A 15991-nucleotide genomic window follows, 5' to 3' on the forward strand; every position below is an offset into this window, starting at 1 on the left:
TAGCAAATAATTGTGCGCAGAGCAGAAAAAATGAAGAACACTGACTACACAGAGAATGATCTTAATAGAAAAAGGCCAAGGGCAAACATCTCTCTTGAAACATATATGTATGGATGCAGCACTGAGAGATATCCAGATTTCTGTGTTGTATTCTGGTCTTGTAGGTTCAGGTGTTACATAAGCAAGATTGAGAATCTTTTGAGATAGTTCAAGAGGAGAAAAAAAAGAGGGAACTTAATGCAAATGAAAATACTGGAGGGAGCAAATTGATGCATTATATTAACTACAAAACTGCCTACGCAGTAACACTGGTGTTTTGTACTAAACTCATGATTAGAGATCACCTCACTCTCTCTTGAAAGACAGCAATAGCTTTCTCTTTAAGTCTGATAGCAAAATTAAAAGTTAAGATAATCACTAAAAAGTTACACCAAGATGCAGTTTACTAATTACTGATAAATTTGAAAATTATCCCTAAGAACATATTAAACCACCTTTTTGAAAATATTTTGATTATTTTCATTTAGAAATAGTCAATTTTAAAGCAAAATAATTCTGCTTTGTTACTGAAATATATTGTCTTGTTCCCATCATAATATCTCCCAGAGTCTTAGTGATTTCTGCTCCAAGTGTTGTGCTTTCCTCTGGTTTCAGGCAGATTGATAAGGCCAAGACCCTGACATCTAATGACTATCTGTTATTTATGCCTCTTATTGCAGGACTAAAATATATGTTTGTACACATAAGTATCTATTGGCATTTGTAAATCCAGTTTTGTATAGGTAATGTGTTATGAAATATGGTTAACAACATTACTATTTTCTTTCAGGGTGCTGTTTGCAAGTGCTGGGAGAAAACATGTGAGCTGCTAATGTTATGTTGGGTAACATAAAGAATATATCTCCAAAGGGAACAATCATGGTCTATTATTTAAAAATCCCTATTATGACATTTTGAAATGAAACATACCTCTCTTAAGTGTTACAATATTTGTCTATAGCAGAGGCCTTCATATAGTGTCTGTCTCAGCAAAGTGTTCGAGCACGTAAGATCATTTTTACCTTATGAACAGCACCCGCAATTTGATTTAGCTTCAAACCATTGCCTAATGGCAATTATTTGGATGTCTATGAAGTATTTCAAACTTAGAGCTTTTGTCAAATGTCAAAAAAGGGAAGGCAAAACATATGGCTTTGGAGCAATATGAGACCTTTTCTGCACAGGAGAGGAGAAGTACTTTCACCACTGTTACTGCAGACAGGTGACAGAATGAAGAATGGGAAAAGACAAATAAATGTTCCAACTGCAGGAAGCACATCTGCTTGCTCTCCCAGTTAGCCTACAGCTCAATTATTTGTGTTGTGAAACGAATTTTCCAACTGAGAAGACAGGCAGCCACAGGTCCACACGTTCAGGGGAAATCCTCCATAAACATTTTTTCTACACTTAAGAGCAGCAGTCGAGCTTAAAAAATAAAAGCCCTTCTCTTAAAGAGAGCACTCTGTGACATAACACCAGAGGGCAATAAGCTTATATTTGGGAAGTTATCTGACAGCAAGGCAAACACGTTGCCCACTTTTATCTTGATACGTTGCTGTCTGGCAAAATGGTTTACTGTACAGTTGTCTCTATACTTATTGGAAGCATTTCTACAGAGAAATTGTGCTGTCTGTATATTATGACAAAACTGTAATATATTGACTAGGGAGAAAAAATAGCAGTCAGGATTTCTGTTCCTTCCTTTGACACTGAACTGCACTGGAGGGACCTCATTGCCTTCTCCTGAAGGTCCAAGGTGCGCTTCCTTAATTTCATCATCCTCCAACACAAACACTTTTCAGTGGGCACGTTTAAACAAGGCCTGACCTATATGAACTCATACACTACGTACATAATTCCTCTCCTTGGGAAAAGGATTATTTAAGCTTGATAAACATTATGTTCGTGTAACTGGTTTCTGGAAGAAGTTTACACAATATAAGGACCAAAGTGGCATAAAACACTATTTCAGGGGGAAGAATCTGTCCCTGTGGCCAGCCTCGCAGCTTCTCTGTGCTAACTGTAAAATGCAATGAGGAATGTTCACCTACCTTTGCAATGCATTTTGAGATGTACAGATAACAATTCTCCACAAATATCTAAAGCTTATTAAAACATTTCATGTGCAAGTCACTAACATATCATTGGCTGATGCGGATAATAAAACAAAAGTTAGTAGGAAAACAGAAAGCAGGAAAAGAGAAAGAACAATTTTGCACCTATCAAATCTATTGATATGATAGTATAAAGAAGGGAATAGGAGAAGAGGGAGAAGTCCTTTCCTAATTCATAGGTAGGCTTAAGAAAACAATAAGACTGTTTTACATGAAACTCTCAATCTTCACTTACCCACTAAGATCTAGTTCTGACCTCAGCAATTCCCACAGTTTGAGCTGAAGATGTGACATGCATAACTTGAAGGAAATTCCCTATACAGACCTTGTCATTTCTCCATCTCTTTTAAAGGGAAAAGTTCAGAATACAGCTCTAAGCAGGTAAGTAACAATGAGAAAAAATTTCAAATATTTTGCTTACATTGTGAGGCCAACCTCCATTTTCAGTCTGTTCTCACATTCCCAGTATTGATTTGGTATCTGACATTGTTTTCTATTGATTAATTTTTGTCCATTAACTTAACTTTTCAGTTGAGAGGAAACTAATCCAAGAGTCTGCAATCTGACACCAATGATAAACATCGTGAGGTCTGGATTTGTCATTCTGAAAGTCAGTTAGCATTCCCTCTGAATGCCTAGCAATTCTGGGATGTGCAAACTCTCCCTGTCAAACAACACGGTGAATCTGAAACAGAAAGCAACCTGGTTTTAACTATTTCCTCTTAATATAAGTACTGTTGCAAATGTTGGTAATGAACCCCAGACTATCCTGCTTTGGTGTTTCTTTCATACTCCCAAATTTAAACCACTGTGTGGAGAATTTCTGAACGTAAAAAAACCTCCATCCTGTTATTCTTCAATGAAAGTCAGCAAACTAATGCTGACACTTGTAAGGTCCTAATCCTCTAGTTGCTGTAATGAGGAGACACAGGTCCCTCAATGGGAGATGCTACTCTCTGCAGTGAAGGATGCTGCCTTCCCAAACTTCCTTACCCCTTCTCTGACCAAACCTTCAGAAGAGAAGAGCAAATGGTGCAACCACCCAAGAGAAGTGGAGGTGACTAAGTGCAGGCAACCATTGCAGAAATGAAATTTGAATAGTACGTGGCCCCTAATAGTGCAAGTAATTCGGAGAAAGAAATGAAGGTATCAGGAGAGTTTCATGTACACTAAGGCAAGAGAAATCATGCTACAGAGCAGCTGCGTTCTCTGGGACACTGTGCTTGCACACCAGGATATCAGATAGTCTTGTGAGGAAAGGGCTGGAGACCTATGGGAAAACTTGGGTTATCATGTTCTCTTGCTTCCCCTGCAATTCTGTTGTTTCTCTCTTATTCCTTCATGTACAGATGCTGCAACAAATTGCATAGTTTGTAAATGACAAAGGAGGCATCACAGTCTAATGGAGAGGGTGAAAAAACCCAATCGATAGCAGGCAGCATTATCTCCTGCATTATCTCTTTCTGAAGCCTCAAGAAAAGCAAGTCACTTTTAAGCGAATGGCAGCTCCTCCTGCCTGAAAGGCTAGTTTATTCCTGTCATCCCTTTCAGCAAGAGGACAGGATAGGTTTTCTTTTTCTCCTTCTGTCCCAGAAAGACATGCACCATGGGAGAAGGGCTGCTTTTAATCACTATCAGAAGTTTCCTCTGGAAACTTGCACCTGGGGAAGGAAGTGAAAACCAAAGCATTTCTTGTTTCCTCAGCCAAGGCCCCAGCCTCACCTGCGCTCCTGAAGTTGCCTAATCACACAGACATGGTAGGTACCTGACACGGCTGCATCCTCTTCTGAGGCCTCTGTTGCCCTCTCTGGGGCCAACAGCAGCTGCTGATGTTGCAGACAGTCCTGGATGAACTTGCCTGTCTCCTGATAAAACTAGACATGGAATTGCCCATTGGTGTCAATAAACTCCTTGGCCCATTACCAAATGCTTGAAGGTCTCATCCATGCTCAGTTATCTGAAGAGCTACCTGATGCAAAGGCCCTAAGTTAAGATCATAGTCAAATATCTCAACAAATAGTGGAACCCAACTCGCATGCAGTCAGGACCCCATCCAATCTTGCGCACATCAGCAGCCCTCCCTACCCCTCCTAATAATACCCCAAATTTGTGGGGATCTCAGTGGAGGTGGTAAATACATTAAGGTTTCTTCCCCCCCTTCTCTTGTGTGTGTGCGTACACACGTGTCCGTTTTTATGTAATACAGTAACAGATTTTCCTTTATGTAACTCCCATGCTGCAGGAGGATCCAGGTGGTTTACATTTCTATGACTTCTCTTCCCCCAAATCCCTCTTGTTTTATTGCTTCCATTTTAAAAAAGTTGTGTATTTTTTTCTCATTAGTAGAGGATTTCTTCTTTCAACTGTGAAAAGTTTTACCAGTCTTTAAACCTTTACCAAGCTTTTCTAATCTTGTTTTAAAAGGATTGATAGATTAATATTAGTAAAACCTTATAAAACTGCCAATATACACACATATTAATATATATATTTTTTATATATATATATATATATGGAGCAAATCCTAAGCATATAATAAACTCAAAATATTTATCAGCATTCACTAAAAAGAAAACCCTGTCACAAGTTGGGACAGACTTGTTCCTCCTGTGTTTTCTTGTGTCAAGGTTATGGTGAAGGAGTAAATGATGAATTTTGGAATGGTGGGAAATGTTACACAGAAGGTTCAGAAATGTCTACTTCAGACGTGCATTTGAACAACAGGATGTCTTTGTGCCATTTTTTGTCTGTGGTCAGTGTGAAAACAGGCTAGGTGTTGGAATACCACAGTCTCTGACAAGATAGTTAGGGGACAGAAACACACACCAAGCTATTACCCTGAGGTTGTTTATGATCAAGATGTCTTTTTAAACAGCACGAATTAATTCCACCTGTACCACCAAACGAAGACCAACCAGCTTTCCCAGAATTCAGTCATTTCAGTCATGGAGAAGCAACTGTCACTCTGAAGGAGTCATAATTCAAGACCTGTGAATCTCACCCAGGACCTCCCACATTTAGGAAAAGAAATTCATAAACTATTCACACCATTCCTGATCAAAACAGGTGATCAATCATTCAGAGAAGGAATCTTCTCTCCTTCATTCACACATGACTGATTCAATCACTAGCACACTGTCAGTGCTAGATTCTCAACATTTATCTAAACAAACACAAATTCCCAAGAAATCTCATAGTGGAGGCAAGCCAGCAAGGCAACTATAAGCTCATCTGATCAGAGGCTGAAACTCAAAACTTGGGATAATCAGTACCAAGCCCAGGGATGGAACTGAAACAGACTCAGAAGCACCATCACCTCCTTTAAGTAAGTAGGTGACATATATCCATTCTGACCATCCTAAGTGGTTCTGTAGCAGTTGATAGATTGGCTACAAGATAAGCATATCTTGTAGCCAAGAAGAGGAGGTTGAAGTATGGGTCAGAATACTCTGTGCTTTCTGGAGGATAAACTATGTACAATTAAAAGGCAACTTCGAGATCCTTGTCAACTCCTCCAGAGATGAGGAGAGCTGATGAAATAGTGGGAAGTACTAGCAGTTCACAGATGACACACAGTTTCTCCTACTCACTGGCACGAACTTCTCCCATCCTTATTGCTTAATGCTTTTCTGACAAACTGTGAAGCTGATACCAACTAATACAGATGCTGCTGATGCTGAGAGGGAGAGCTGTGCCATTGGCACAGATTTGCTGCTGGTACTCAAGAAGAGTTCCTGGGTCCCCCATCAATGAAAATGTTCTCTCCAGTTCCTTGGGAGAGTGAAAAACCTTGTGGTTGACAATCACTAGGGTGTTTTGATTATCTTTTGACAGAAATATAGTAATGTACTGTAGCTGGCCATAAAGTCTTCTGTGCAAAAGAAAATACAACCAGAATAAAAAGTTTCACTGTGTCTCCTTATCAACTCATACAGGGATGTTGGACATGAGTTCTGCTCCTTACACAGGCTTCCACAGCATCTGAGATGAAATTTCAGGTTTTGGTCCTCATCTTCGATACTCACTGTTGTGATGCTATGTGAAAGAATGCTTAACACCATGGGCTGAAGGATGTATCTGGCAGTTTTATTCTTCTGACTGAAAGGAGTACTACATGGAAAATAGAACATTTTCTGGTCTGAGGCTATGAAAAAGTCTCGTCTAGGAACAAAGGACTATGTCTAACCTACTCATCTCCTCACCCGTGTATAATTGCATTTCTCCAATGTGGCTTTCTCTAGACATACCTAGCAAGAAATCCATGTGAAGGCAAAATGCCTTCCTCCGCCTCTGCCATTACCTGAAGTTTTACTAAACCCACTTTGTTCAGAGTAAACACTTCATTACACTTGCTTTTTCTTTGGGGAGAATAAAACTAAAGAAAAAACTGACAAATGTTATTAATATTATTTAATGTTGCACAAAGGATGTTGAGATGAGCTATGCACTAAGATGTATTTATGGGGTCCACAGCTAATGGCATATATTGCCTTTAGCATCAACAGCAGTTTCCAGAAAATAGAGAAAAAGGACAGAGGATGAGGGAGGGAGGGATAGAGGAAGAGAAAAAGAGACAAGGGAAATTGCTCTCTGGCTCCAGCAAAGTGTCAAGTGACATTGTCTCCTACACAGGTGACCTCTCTCTCTCCCACATAGGCCCACCTCACATGTGACTGCCCCACAATTACTTTTTCCATAATAGCTATATTGTTTTCACCAGGATCTGCTCAAACTCCATACTGCTTTGTTCTTGCCTATCATGCTATTAGTGCTCACTGAAGCCTGCTTTCATCAGGTGCAAGAGCTGTCTAGCATGTGCATGTATATTTTTGGGCGATATTTATTAGCCACTTAAATGAGTATTACCTACTATATTATCCACTAAATTTTGTTTTCCCTTAGAATAGGCTACAAAACAACAATTAGAAAAGAGGAGGGGGGAGAAGGACTGATTCTCACAGTGGTGGTAATTGTGCCCCATGAGAACTGGCTATAACAACAGCATTGGGTTTTGCAGGTACAAGCTCACAGGGTAACTGCACAGTAACAACAGAATGAGAGCAACAAAGGAGAAGTAATGCCTCAACAGCTCAGATGTGTGGAGGAGAAAAGCTGCACTTTTGAAGTGAAAGGCAAATTGCAAAGTTACAGGTTAAAGACAGCTGAATGGCAAGTGGCAGGCCCTTAGCAAGACAAAGTTTAGGCACTTAAAACATTGTACAACAATAAAACATTCCTGGATGGCACTCTGATACTGCAGTGTCAAGCTAGAACAAGAATTGACAGATGGCTGTACTAACTTCTTATTCCCTTGAAAGAGTAACCATTCTTTCTGCTAGCTGGGGATGAAAAGAGCACACTGTTTCTCCATCATAATAAAGAATATATAGTTTAACCTTCACAGCCATTCCTGGCATACTGGACTGCAAGTCTCTTGTCTTAGCCACCAAGCTGTCTGAAGATGTTTACGTTGGAATAACTACTGTTTACCACTCTCTCACAGTCCCTTTGTCAGCCACAGTTATTTGTATACAAAACTGGAGTGTGGTCCCATCACTAGCCTTGCAACTACTACTCACTCTGGAATCTGTTTATCTCTTTAGGTAGGTTTTACTTCCACTCAAATTCAGTTTGGTTTAAGTTTTGGCAGGTACTGGCTCATGTAAGTGCTGTAAAAGCTGCAAAAAATTCAGCCCATTGTGTTGTAAGTGGATCCTGATCCTCTGACCTAATCTGACTTTGAGAGAACAAAACAGGGTTGTATTTACACTCAGGTTTTGTTTAGATGTTACATATAGTGGGTTAATACATGACTGATATATATCAACAGCATTTTACACACATGAGCAACATTCGCTAAACTCTAGGTTATTCTAACAACATCGACAGAAGTTATCTAGAAGAATCATAAAAACTTGACCTATGGAACAGCCTAACTGCTTACTATTTATTAAACACCTCTTGGAGCTTTTAGCTTTCTATTAACACATTATGAACATAAACGTAATGGAAAGCCCAAATAAAGCTTACTAGGCATTTGTGTTTGGTTTTGAGATCACCATGAAGCAGTGAATAGAAATTAGCAGCAGATTAGAAAGCCAACATTTTTAACTCCTCCTCAGATAATTTATCAAAACTAACACCTTTAGAAGTAATAATAGAAAATGCAAATTGCTGGAATTAGATATGCCAAATCATTTATCAGATGCAATAATTACCATCAACTTTGATTTGAAAAGATCAGGCTGACATAAAGAAGCGAAATTATTAATAGGCTAACAATTTCGTTTTCCCTTAGGACTGTAATTCATGAGATATTTAGGAAACTGATTAGTTTCATCATGATGGGTTCAAGTTAGAGCTGGCAGCAATGAAGGCAGCACATGAGAAATGGAGAAAGACGAAGAATGACCCTCATCCAATAAAGGCCTTTAGACCAGTAGAGAAATGCTTTGAGTACCCAGACTATGTACCTGCTTTGCCATAACAGCATCTCATAGAAACCATGTGCTTGGGCTCAAAGGAAATTAATTTTAGCAGAAGGAAATGTCTGCAGAATGTGAACTAGAAAAAGACTAAGTATTTCAGGCACAGAAGTACAGAAAAGGCTGAGTTTTGTGTTTTCAGACTATCATGTCCAGATAACGGTAAAACCTACACGAGGGATCAACACAACAACCAAACTTTCTAGAGATGACGAGGAAATGTCACTTGTTGTAGTACAGGATTGTCTGAGGAACGCTGCCCTATAAAGCTTAGATATTGAGATTGCTTGAGTGGTTTCCACTTACCTGTCTTCCTTCCATAGCTCCTCGCATTTCCTTGAAAGTCGAGCTAAATTCTCCAATGAAGTCATGCTTTCCATTGGAATCCCAGTCCCAGACTATGCACTGGGGAGGCAAAGGGGAAAAGAACAAAACACATTTTTTCTTCAGATACAAAACAGGTTTTATTGAAAAACACTACAGGAGAAAATATGATATGCATTGGGTGAAGTTTTTTTGTCTAGAAGGAAATCACAAAACATATTAAAAACTTATTCTTGTCCAGATCAAAATAAAATGACAAGTAGAATCTCAACACAGATTGCTACCGACAGCTGTGTGTTATGGAGTTGGCTGATTAAGTAAAGTTCATGTATTTTAGAAAGAAAGGATTCCTTGACTGCATCTTTTTGCTAGGTGTAAAAATAAAAGATTATTTGTATTTGTATTTGCATGTTCATGCTCAAATGGTGTCCTGAATTAAGAGTAACTTACCTCATTGAAGTGCTTTACAAATATAAATTAATATTCAAAACACTAGTTGCCATGGGCAAATGTTACCACTCTCATTTTTACAGTCAATGAAGGTGAGACAAGAGTTATAGAGGTCATTTTCTGAAATGGCTTTGAATTTAAACACGTAAGTGTTTGGTGCCCGTACCTTGGCTGTTTTCCAGTGTTGCTCAACAGCAACTATTCAAACCAACCCCCACTGGTAGTCATTCCTAAATTCCTGTATAAACAGGAATATCTCAGTGAGCTTGAGTTGTGAGAATTTTATTTTACAGACATTGCTAAATAAAATTCAGCTAGCCAAGACTGAAGCACATAGCAATTCCTATATGCTTTGCTAAGTATTAGTTTTAAAACTGGCCCGAAGGCAACAAAGGGGCTCACAGCTTTAAAGAACAAAATCCCAAATTCAGCCTCATGGTCTCCCTAGATAAAACTCGCTTACATTTACAGTATTGGGAGGCCTTTACTGAAAATGTCCTGCTACCAAACATCATTTTTTCTTATTTTTGGAAAGCAGAAATGTGTCAAAGCCATCTGCACTGTCACATGAGGAGTGCATTGACATCTGGCTGTCAGATGGCTTTGAGGATAACTTTGACTCCCTCCTGAGGGTCACAGTATTCTAGGTTTGTGCATGGGTGTGGAGTGAGGACTGGATCGGTGGGAGTACTGGAGGAGCTCCCTGCTGAGAAGGGCAGGAATGACACTTAACTGGAGGTGGTGGGGCAGCAATAGTGGGCTACCAGGCTTAACAATAGTGGTTTTATCAGGCCACTTTGTCTCCATGAAGCTCAATGCTCTTAACCCAGCACTGGTGGTCAGACAACACAAGAGGAAGAGTGAGGTTTGCTCCTCAGAGGGTCCTCAAACCATTTGAAGTTTCGTTGGTCCAAAGGAGCTCTTTGAGTTCACCCAGCAGGGAACTGAAATCACGGGATCTCAACTGGATATTGAGTGTTAAATATTTCCGGAAAAGCATTTTATTGAAACAGACTTCCATGTCCATCAGCTATGCTTTCTAAGCACCCTGAAGTAATCCAGTCAAACCTGGTATGTGAGCACTGTGGCCAGTCACTTTTCACTGGACAACCAAAACAATGGTTTGTAAATTCATTCTGAGGGTGAGGGAAAAGACTCTATATGGGCAAATGGACTGAATTCTTTGAGTGAGAGCAAATGGACAAAAAAAATTTTCAGGGAAAGACTATCTAAACCAGCTTAACTTACCACAAAGTCAGCCTCAATGGATGTTCATCACCTGAAACCCTCCCAACACAGGTGTGAGTAAACAAATAGCATCTTCCACACAAATGTTTGTCCATGTGAGGTCCACTGATCTGAAGCATAGGTAGTAAGGTATTTGATCTCTACATCTAAGCCAGTTACCTGAATTTATTAAGCTATTAAGTGCCCAAGCATCTTATTTGCCTTTGTAGAAGCAAGACAGCTGGTGATTTCACTAAATTAATACCCAGGACTCCTCCAGGCAGTATACCACCACCCACATTACCATGTAGGTTCTTTATTTTTTTTTTTTAATGACTCTTGCTTTCTTTTGAACTTTCAATGCTGTTCCACTTAGCCCCAGGAAGAGATGTGGTTCAATGCAAGGAGGATTTCTCTGATCCATATAGAAGATGTGCAGTAGAGGTACAAAGGACTGCCCATAGGGAGGAAGTACACACATATCTCTTATTGCTATAGTTTTTAATTTGTGGAAACGGTTCACTGGTCAGGCAAAGACCTGGCTCTTGAGCCCTCTGTTACTCTTCCACCCAATCATCTGCAACTTTGCTTACTTTTTTATGCAGGGATCCCAAACAAAAGAAAGATCTCCAGATCAAAAAGTGAAAATATTTTGCTCTAAGACTTGGAGATCTTTTTTAGCAGCTTTGACACTGAGGAAGGGTGGGTGGAGGGCAGAGGGAAAGGGAGGAAGTTCCTGTATGTGTTTGTAGATAGGCTAAATTTTATACAAGAGTAATCAAACAAGAGTGGGTTTCTGGTTCTGATAGTGGTAATGTTGCCTGGAACAAAACTAGACACAGTATTTTCATCACTAACAGCCCTGGTGAGTTCTTTATGATGAAATCTTCGTACTAATCACTCTATGCTTATTATCGACTGCAATCTTTAGATGAGCTGGTAACAACAACAAAAAATCTAAGAAAAAATAATTTAATTTACAAAAAACCCCTGAAACCGTTTCTGCTTCATAGACCTTGAAACAGCTTCATTTTATTTTTCTGTGAAATTTTTTCTTCACGTATATTAGTTAATTTTTATTGAAATTACTTTCTAAATATTTCACGAAAAAATTGACTTCACAGATGAAGCATGACTTCAAAAGATTTTTTTTTCTATAATTATTGTGAAAATGATTTAAGATCCTAAAAGTAACACTAAGTAAAAAGATTTGTCACAATGTCATAGCAAAATTGATATAAATGTGAAAAAGTCTAGTTTCAGTAATGCTGGCAACTTTTCAAAAATGTTTTTGAAAAAACGGCTATTTCACAAAGAAAAAAACCCCTTATTGTGACATTTTCCAAACATTTACTTTTCAGGTTCTGTCTTTAAACTCTATTGGAACATAAATACAAGAACAGAACCAAGGTTATCAGAGATATCCAGGAAACAGTACTTCGAAAAACTCCTGTTAGGATGCTAGCTCTTATGGAGAAGGAAAAGCTCTGAGTGCTGATTTGTGGTTAGAATTTTTACTGGAGATGAGCAAAGTTAAATTACATTTCAAATGTCCACCCAACAGGGATACAACTGCTTGTTTCTTTCAAGCTAGAGGTTTCCTAACTTTAGCTTTCAGAAAGCCAGATGGTACTTTAATCTTCATTTTGGCTTCACAGAAAACACAACAATTACAGTATTATCTCAGTGCCACTTGCACAATTAGAGCTAAGGGAGAAAGGGGGTTCCCGCAAGTACATCCATTATGACTCCTTTTTTTTTTTTTTTTTTCCAGAGTTTCACATATGGCCATAGAAATTGATTGTTTCTCTCTGAAAAACATGTTGTACAAAGTAATGATTCTGCATTTCAGCTGTATCTGAAAAGTATTTATGAAATATGTAAGTACTGGAGTCCAGAAGTTTTTACAAAAACTCAATCAGACAGATGAAATAAGCAGGGAAGGATCTTTGGAAATAATCCAGAATCAGGTAAAGACCAGAGGTGACGATCAAAGAATTATTGCCCCATGAAACACTTTAAAGCTGTGCTTTTTTTTTTTAAGATGGCTCTGTGTGCTTTTCAAATTAAATCCTCCATAAATCATCTTTTATCCTTAAGCAAACCTTAATCCTTTCTTTGGGTCTGTACTCTTACAGGTTAACATGATTAACAGTATACCTACACTCTATTAAGTCTCATTAATTTAAGGAGGCTTTCCATATGCTTAATTTTAAACACTGGTAAATCAGTGTTCAGATTACTGATGAAAGAATTCAGTTTCTTACCTATTAGTCACAAGCTCAAATGCAGGGAATAAAAACTTGTGTCTAATGCTGCAGGGTGATGGAATAGCACTGACTGTAATGATGAACATCTTCCACCTGTGCATGGTCCTTCCTCCTCCAAAATACCTGCTGACTGTTGGGGGAGGGAACACTGCTTCAAGCCTTCTCGAGGAAAGGTGCTATGCCTGACAGAGCTAACCAGTAGACCCAGTTAAGAAGACATTGGTGGATCCCTTCTAGGTATCCACGTCTTCATTCCTTCAGCTTGTCCTGTAAATGCTACGGAAGATTTCCTTTCAGGTTGAAATTTAACTTTTCACTGGAGAAAGGGGAGAGAAAGGTTCATTTTGAAAAGAAAAAGATGTCTTGGGTTGATGCAGATAGAATTTTTCCCTGGTTTAACTTCTGCTCAGTTTTTTCACCACATGTAGATTTTGACAACATTCTCAATAGAAATGGAACTTCTGAGCAGCATGTAAGAAAAATTGCATTTGCACTGGAGCTACAACAGCACAGGCTTCTTTGGCTGAATTTCCTAATGCTTCCCAGAGGCTGACAGCGAGATTAATCTTGCTATCTCCGTGTATGCAAAAAAAAAGAACTTGCACAATTTCTGATTTTAATTATATTTGACAAAAAATATAATCTGGACCATCCTCCAGCTCCAGCCAGTACTGATGTTCTGTGATGTGATGATGCCTAGATAAGAAATTAACCAATTTATCTATCCAGTGTCTCCTATGGAGTGAGGCAGTTTTCATGTTTGATAATTGAACAGCAAAAAAATAATTCTTTCCTCATATCCAGACGATATGATCCAAACACAAACATTATTTTTTAAAAAGTTTAATTTCCGTGATCTGACTTAAGACAAGAAAGTGGTGTTCCAAGTCTCATTATGAGAGTCAGACTATGTTTTCACTGACCAAATTTTTGACTAATTGTCATAAATTTTTTTTCCATGCTCAACAACCATTCTAGCTTTAACCACAAGGAGAACTACTTAAGAGAAAAGACTGACTACTATAAGTATGTGTTTGTGTGGGGGTGTGTGTAGGTACTGAGATTATTTTCCCTATGCACCTTGAGGGAAATACTGCAAGTAGATTTTCCCATTAGGTTGTCACAATGAGAGGACTACTACATCCAGCATCTTCGGGCAGGGGTAATGGAGTGACTTGTGACTCAACCTTTCAGTTTATGAACCAGACAAAAGCCTGCTCCAAAGGTTAGTTTTTAAAAGACTGGCAGTGAGTCTCATGACTAAATCCTATCTGGAGGTGGCTGACAGACAGACCATGGAAATGTACTTATTGAAAATAATCCATTTAAGTTTCCCTCAGCTGGCCGGACACTGCAGCAGGCACAAAGCCAGCAAAATCTAGAAAATTCCCAGTCCTTCCAGCCTGAGTTTCTCCATATCTGCTTATGCTCAAAGGCCAATTATGAAAAGTTAGTATGGCTTGTGCGGGTACTACCTTGCCACCTAGCTGGAGACGTACCGCATCGGACAGCCCTCCTGGCAATGTAAGAGCTTACTTAAAACACTTCACTAACTTGCAACAAAAAGACACTAGCTTGGGTGGGAGAGAAGACCAAATCCTTGGTCCACTCTCCAGCTGCTGCGTGCTAGCAGAAAAGCCCAACAGCCAGAAGGGCAGCAGCCTCGAGCAGCCAGAGTAGGCCCTTGAATAGGAGGCTCCTCAGTCTGATCTGGCTCTGATGCAGGTGAGATCCTAGTTCATACATTGTGTTAAAAAGGAGATTCCTCTGCGTGTTGTTACTTCAGTAACTATCCTCTGACACTCAATAAGGAGTAGAAGGGATACTTTTCAAGGAGTTGTCTTTGTCCATTAAATGCCTGTAGTCCCTAGCTAGGTTTTAGGGCAATAGCACTGAACAAGACTGGTTTAAATTCTGAACAGAAACTGCCTTGGGTGGTTTTAACTTGTGTTTCTGTGAAACAAGGTATCTTGTAGCTAGGTAAAAAGGAGAATGCTTATCACAGAATCACAGAATGGCTGAGGTTGGAAGGGACCTCTGCAGATCATCTAGTCCAACCCACCTGCTAAAGCGGGTTTGCCCAGAGCAGATTGCACAGGAATGTGTCCAGGCAGGTTTTGAATGTCTCCAGAGAAGGAGACTCCACAGCCTCTCTGGGCAGCCTGATCCAGTGCTCTGGCACCCTCAGAGTAAAGAGGTTTTTCCTCATATTCAGATGGAACTTCCCATGTTTCAGTCTTCCTCCATTGTCCCTCATCCTGTCATTGGGCACCACTGAAAGGAGTCTGATCCCACCCTCTTGACACCCACCCATGAGATATTTATAAGCATTGATGAGATCCCCTCTCCAGGCTGAACAGATCCAGCTCTCTCAGTCTCTCTTCATAAGAAAGGTGCTCCAGACCCCAATCATCTTTGTTGCTCTCCCCTGGACTCCCTCCAGTAATTCCTTGTCCTTCTTAAACTGGGGAGCCCAGAACTGGACACAGTACTCCAGATGCGGCCTCACTGGGGCAGAGTAGAGCGGGAGGACAACCTCCCTCCACCTGCTGGTCACACTTTTTCTAATGCATGCCAGGATACCCTTGGCCTTCTTGGCCACAAGGGCATATTGCTGGCTCATGGTCAACCTGTTGTTCACCAAACTCCCAGGTCCTTCTCTGCAGTGCTGCTTTCTAGCAGGTCAACTCCTAACCTGTACTGGTGCCTGGGGTTATTCCTCCCCAGGTGCAGGACCCTACACTTGCATTTGTTGAACTTCATCAGGTTCTTCTCTGCCCATTCCTCCAGCCTGTCCAGATCTCGCTGAATGGCAGCACGGCCTTCTGGTGCAATCAACCACTCCTCCCAGCTTTATATCATCAGCAAACTTGCTGAGGGCACAGTCTATCCCTTCATCTAGGTCATTGATGAACAGGTTAAACAAGACTGGACCCAGTAGTGACCCCTGCGGAACACCAGTAGCTACAGGCCTCCAACTAGACTCTGCACTGTTATTATTAAACTTATTTATTAAATTTAAAGTCCACTGGTTTTGGACTTGAATATAATAAATTACAGCCCAGTCAGTTATAAAGTTTTT

General features: G+C 39.8%; 1 protein-coding gene across 1 annotated transcript in view; it reads right to left on the bottom strand.

Moving 5' to 3' along the window:
- Window positions 1-15991, bottom strand: part of CPNE4 (copine 4) — a 202272-nt gene that overhangs the window by 47954 nt on the left and 138327 nt on the right. The window contains exon 7 of the mRNA XM_065627509.1: window positions 8945-9043. Within this exon, the coding sequence (XP_065483581.1) occupies window positions 8945-9043 (99 nt within the window). The remainder of the gene's footprint in view (window positions 1-8944; window positions 9044-15991) is intronic.

Source organism: Caloenas nicobarica, chromosome 2, assembly GCF_036013445.1.
Source record: "Caloenas nicobarica isolate bCalNic1 chromosome 2, bCalNic1.hap1, whole genome shotgun sequence".
In the NCBI taxonomy this organism is placed as follows: domain Eukaryota; kingdom Metazoa; phylum Chordata; class Aves; order Columbiformes; family Columbidae; genus Caloenas; species Caloenas nicobarica.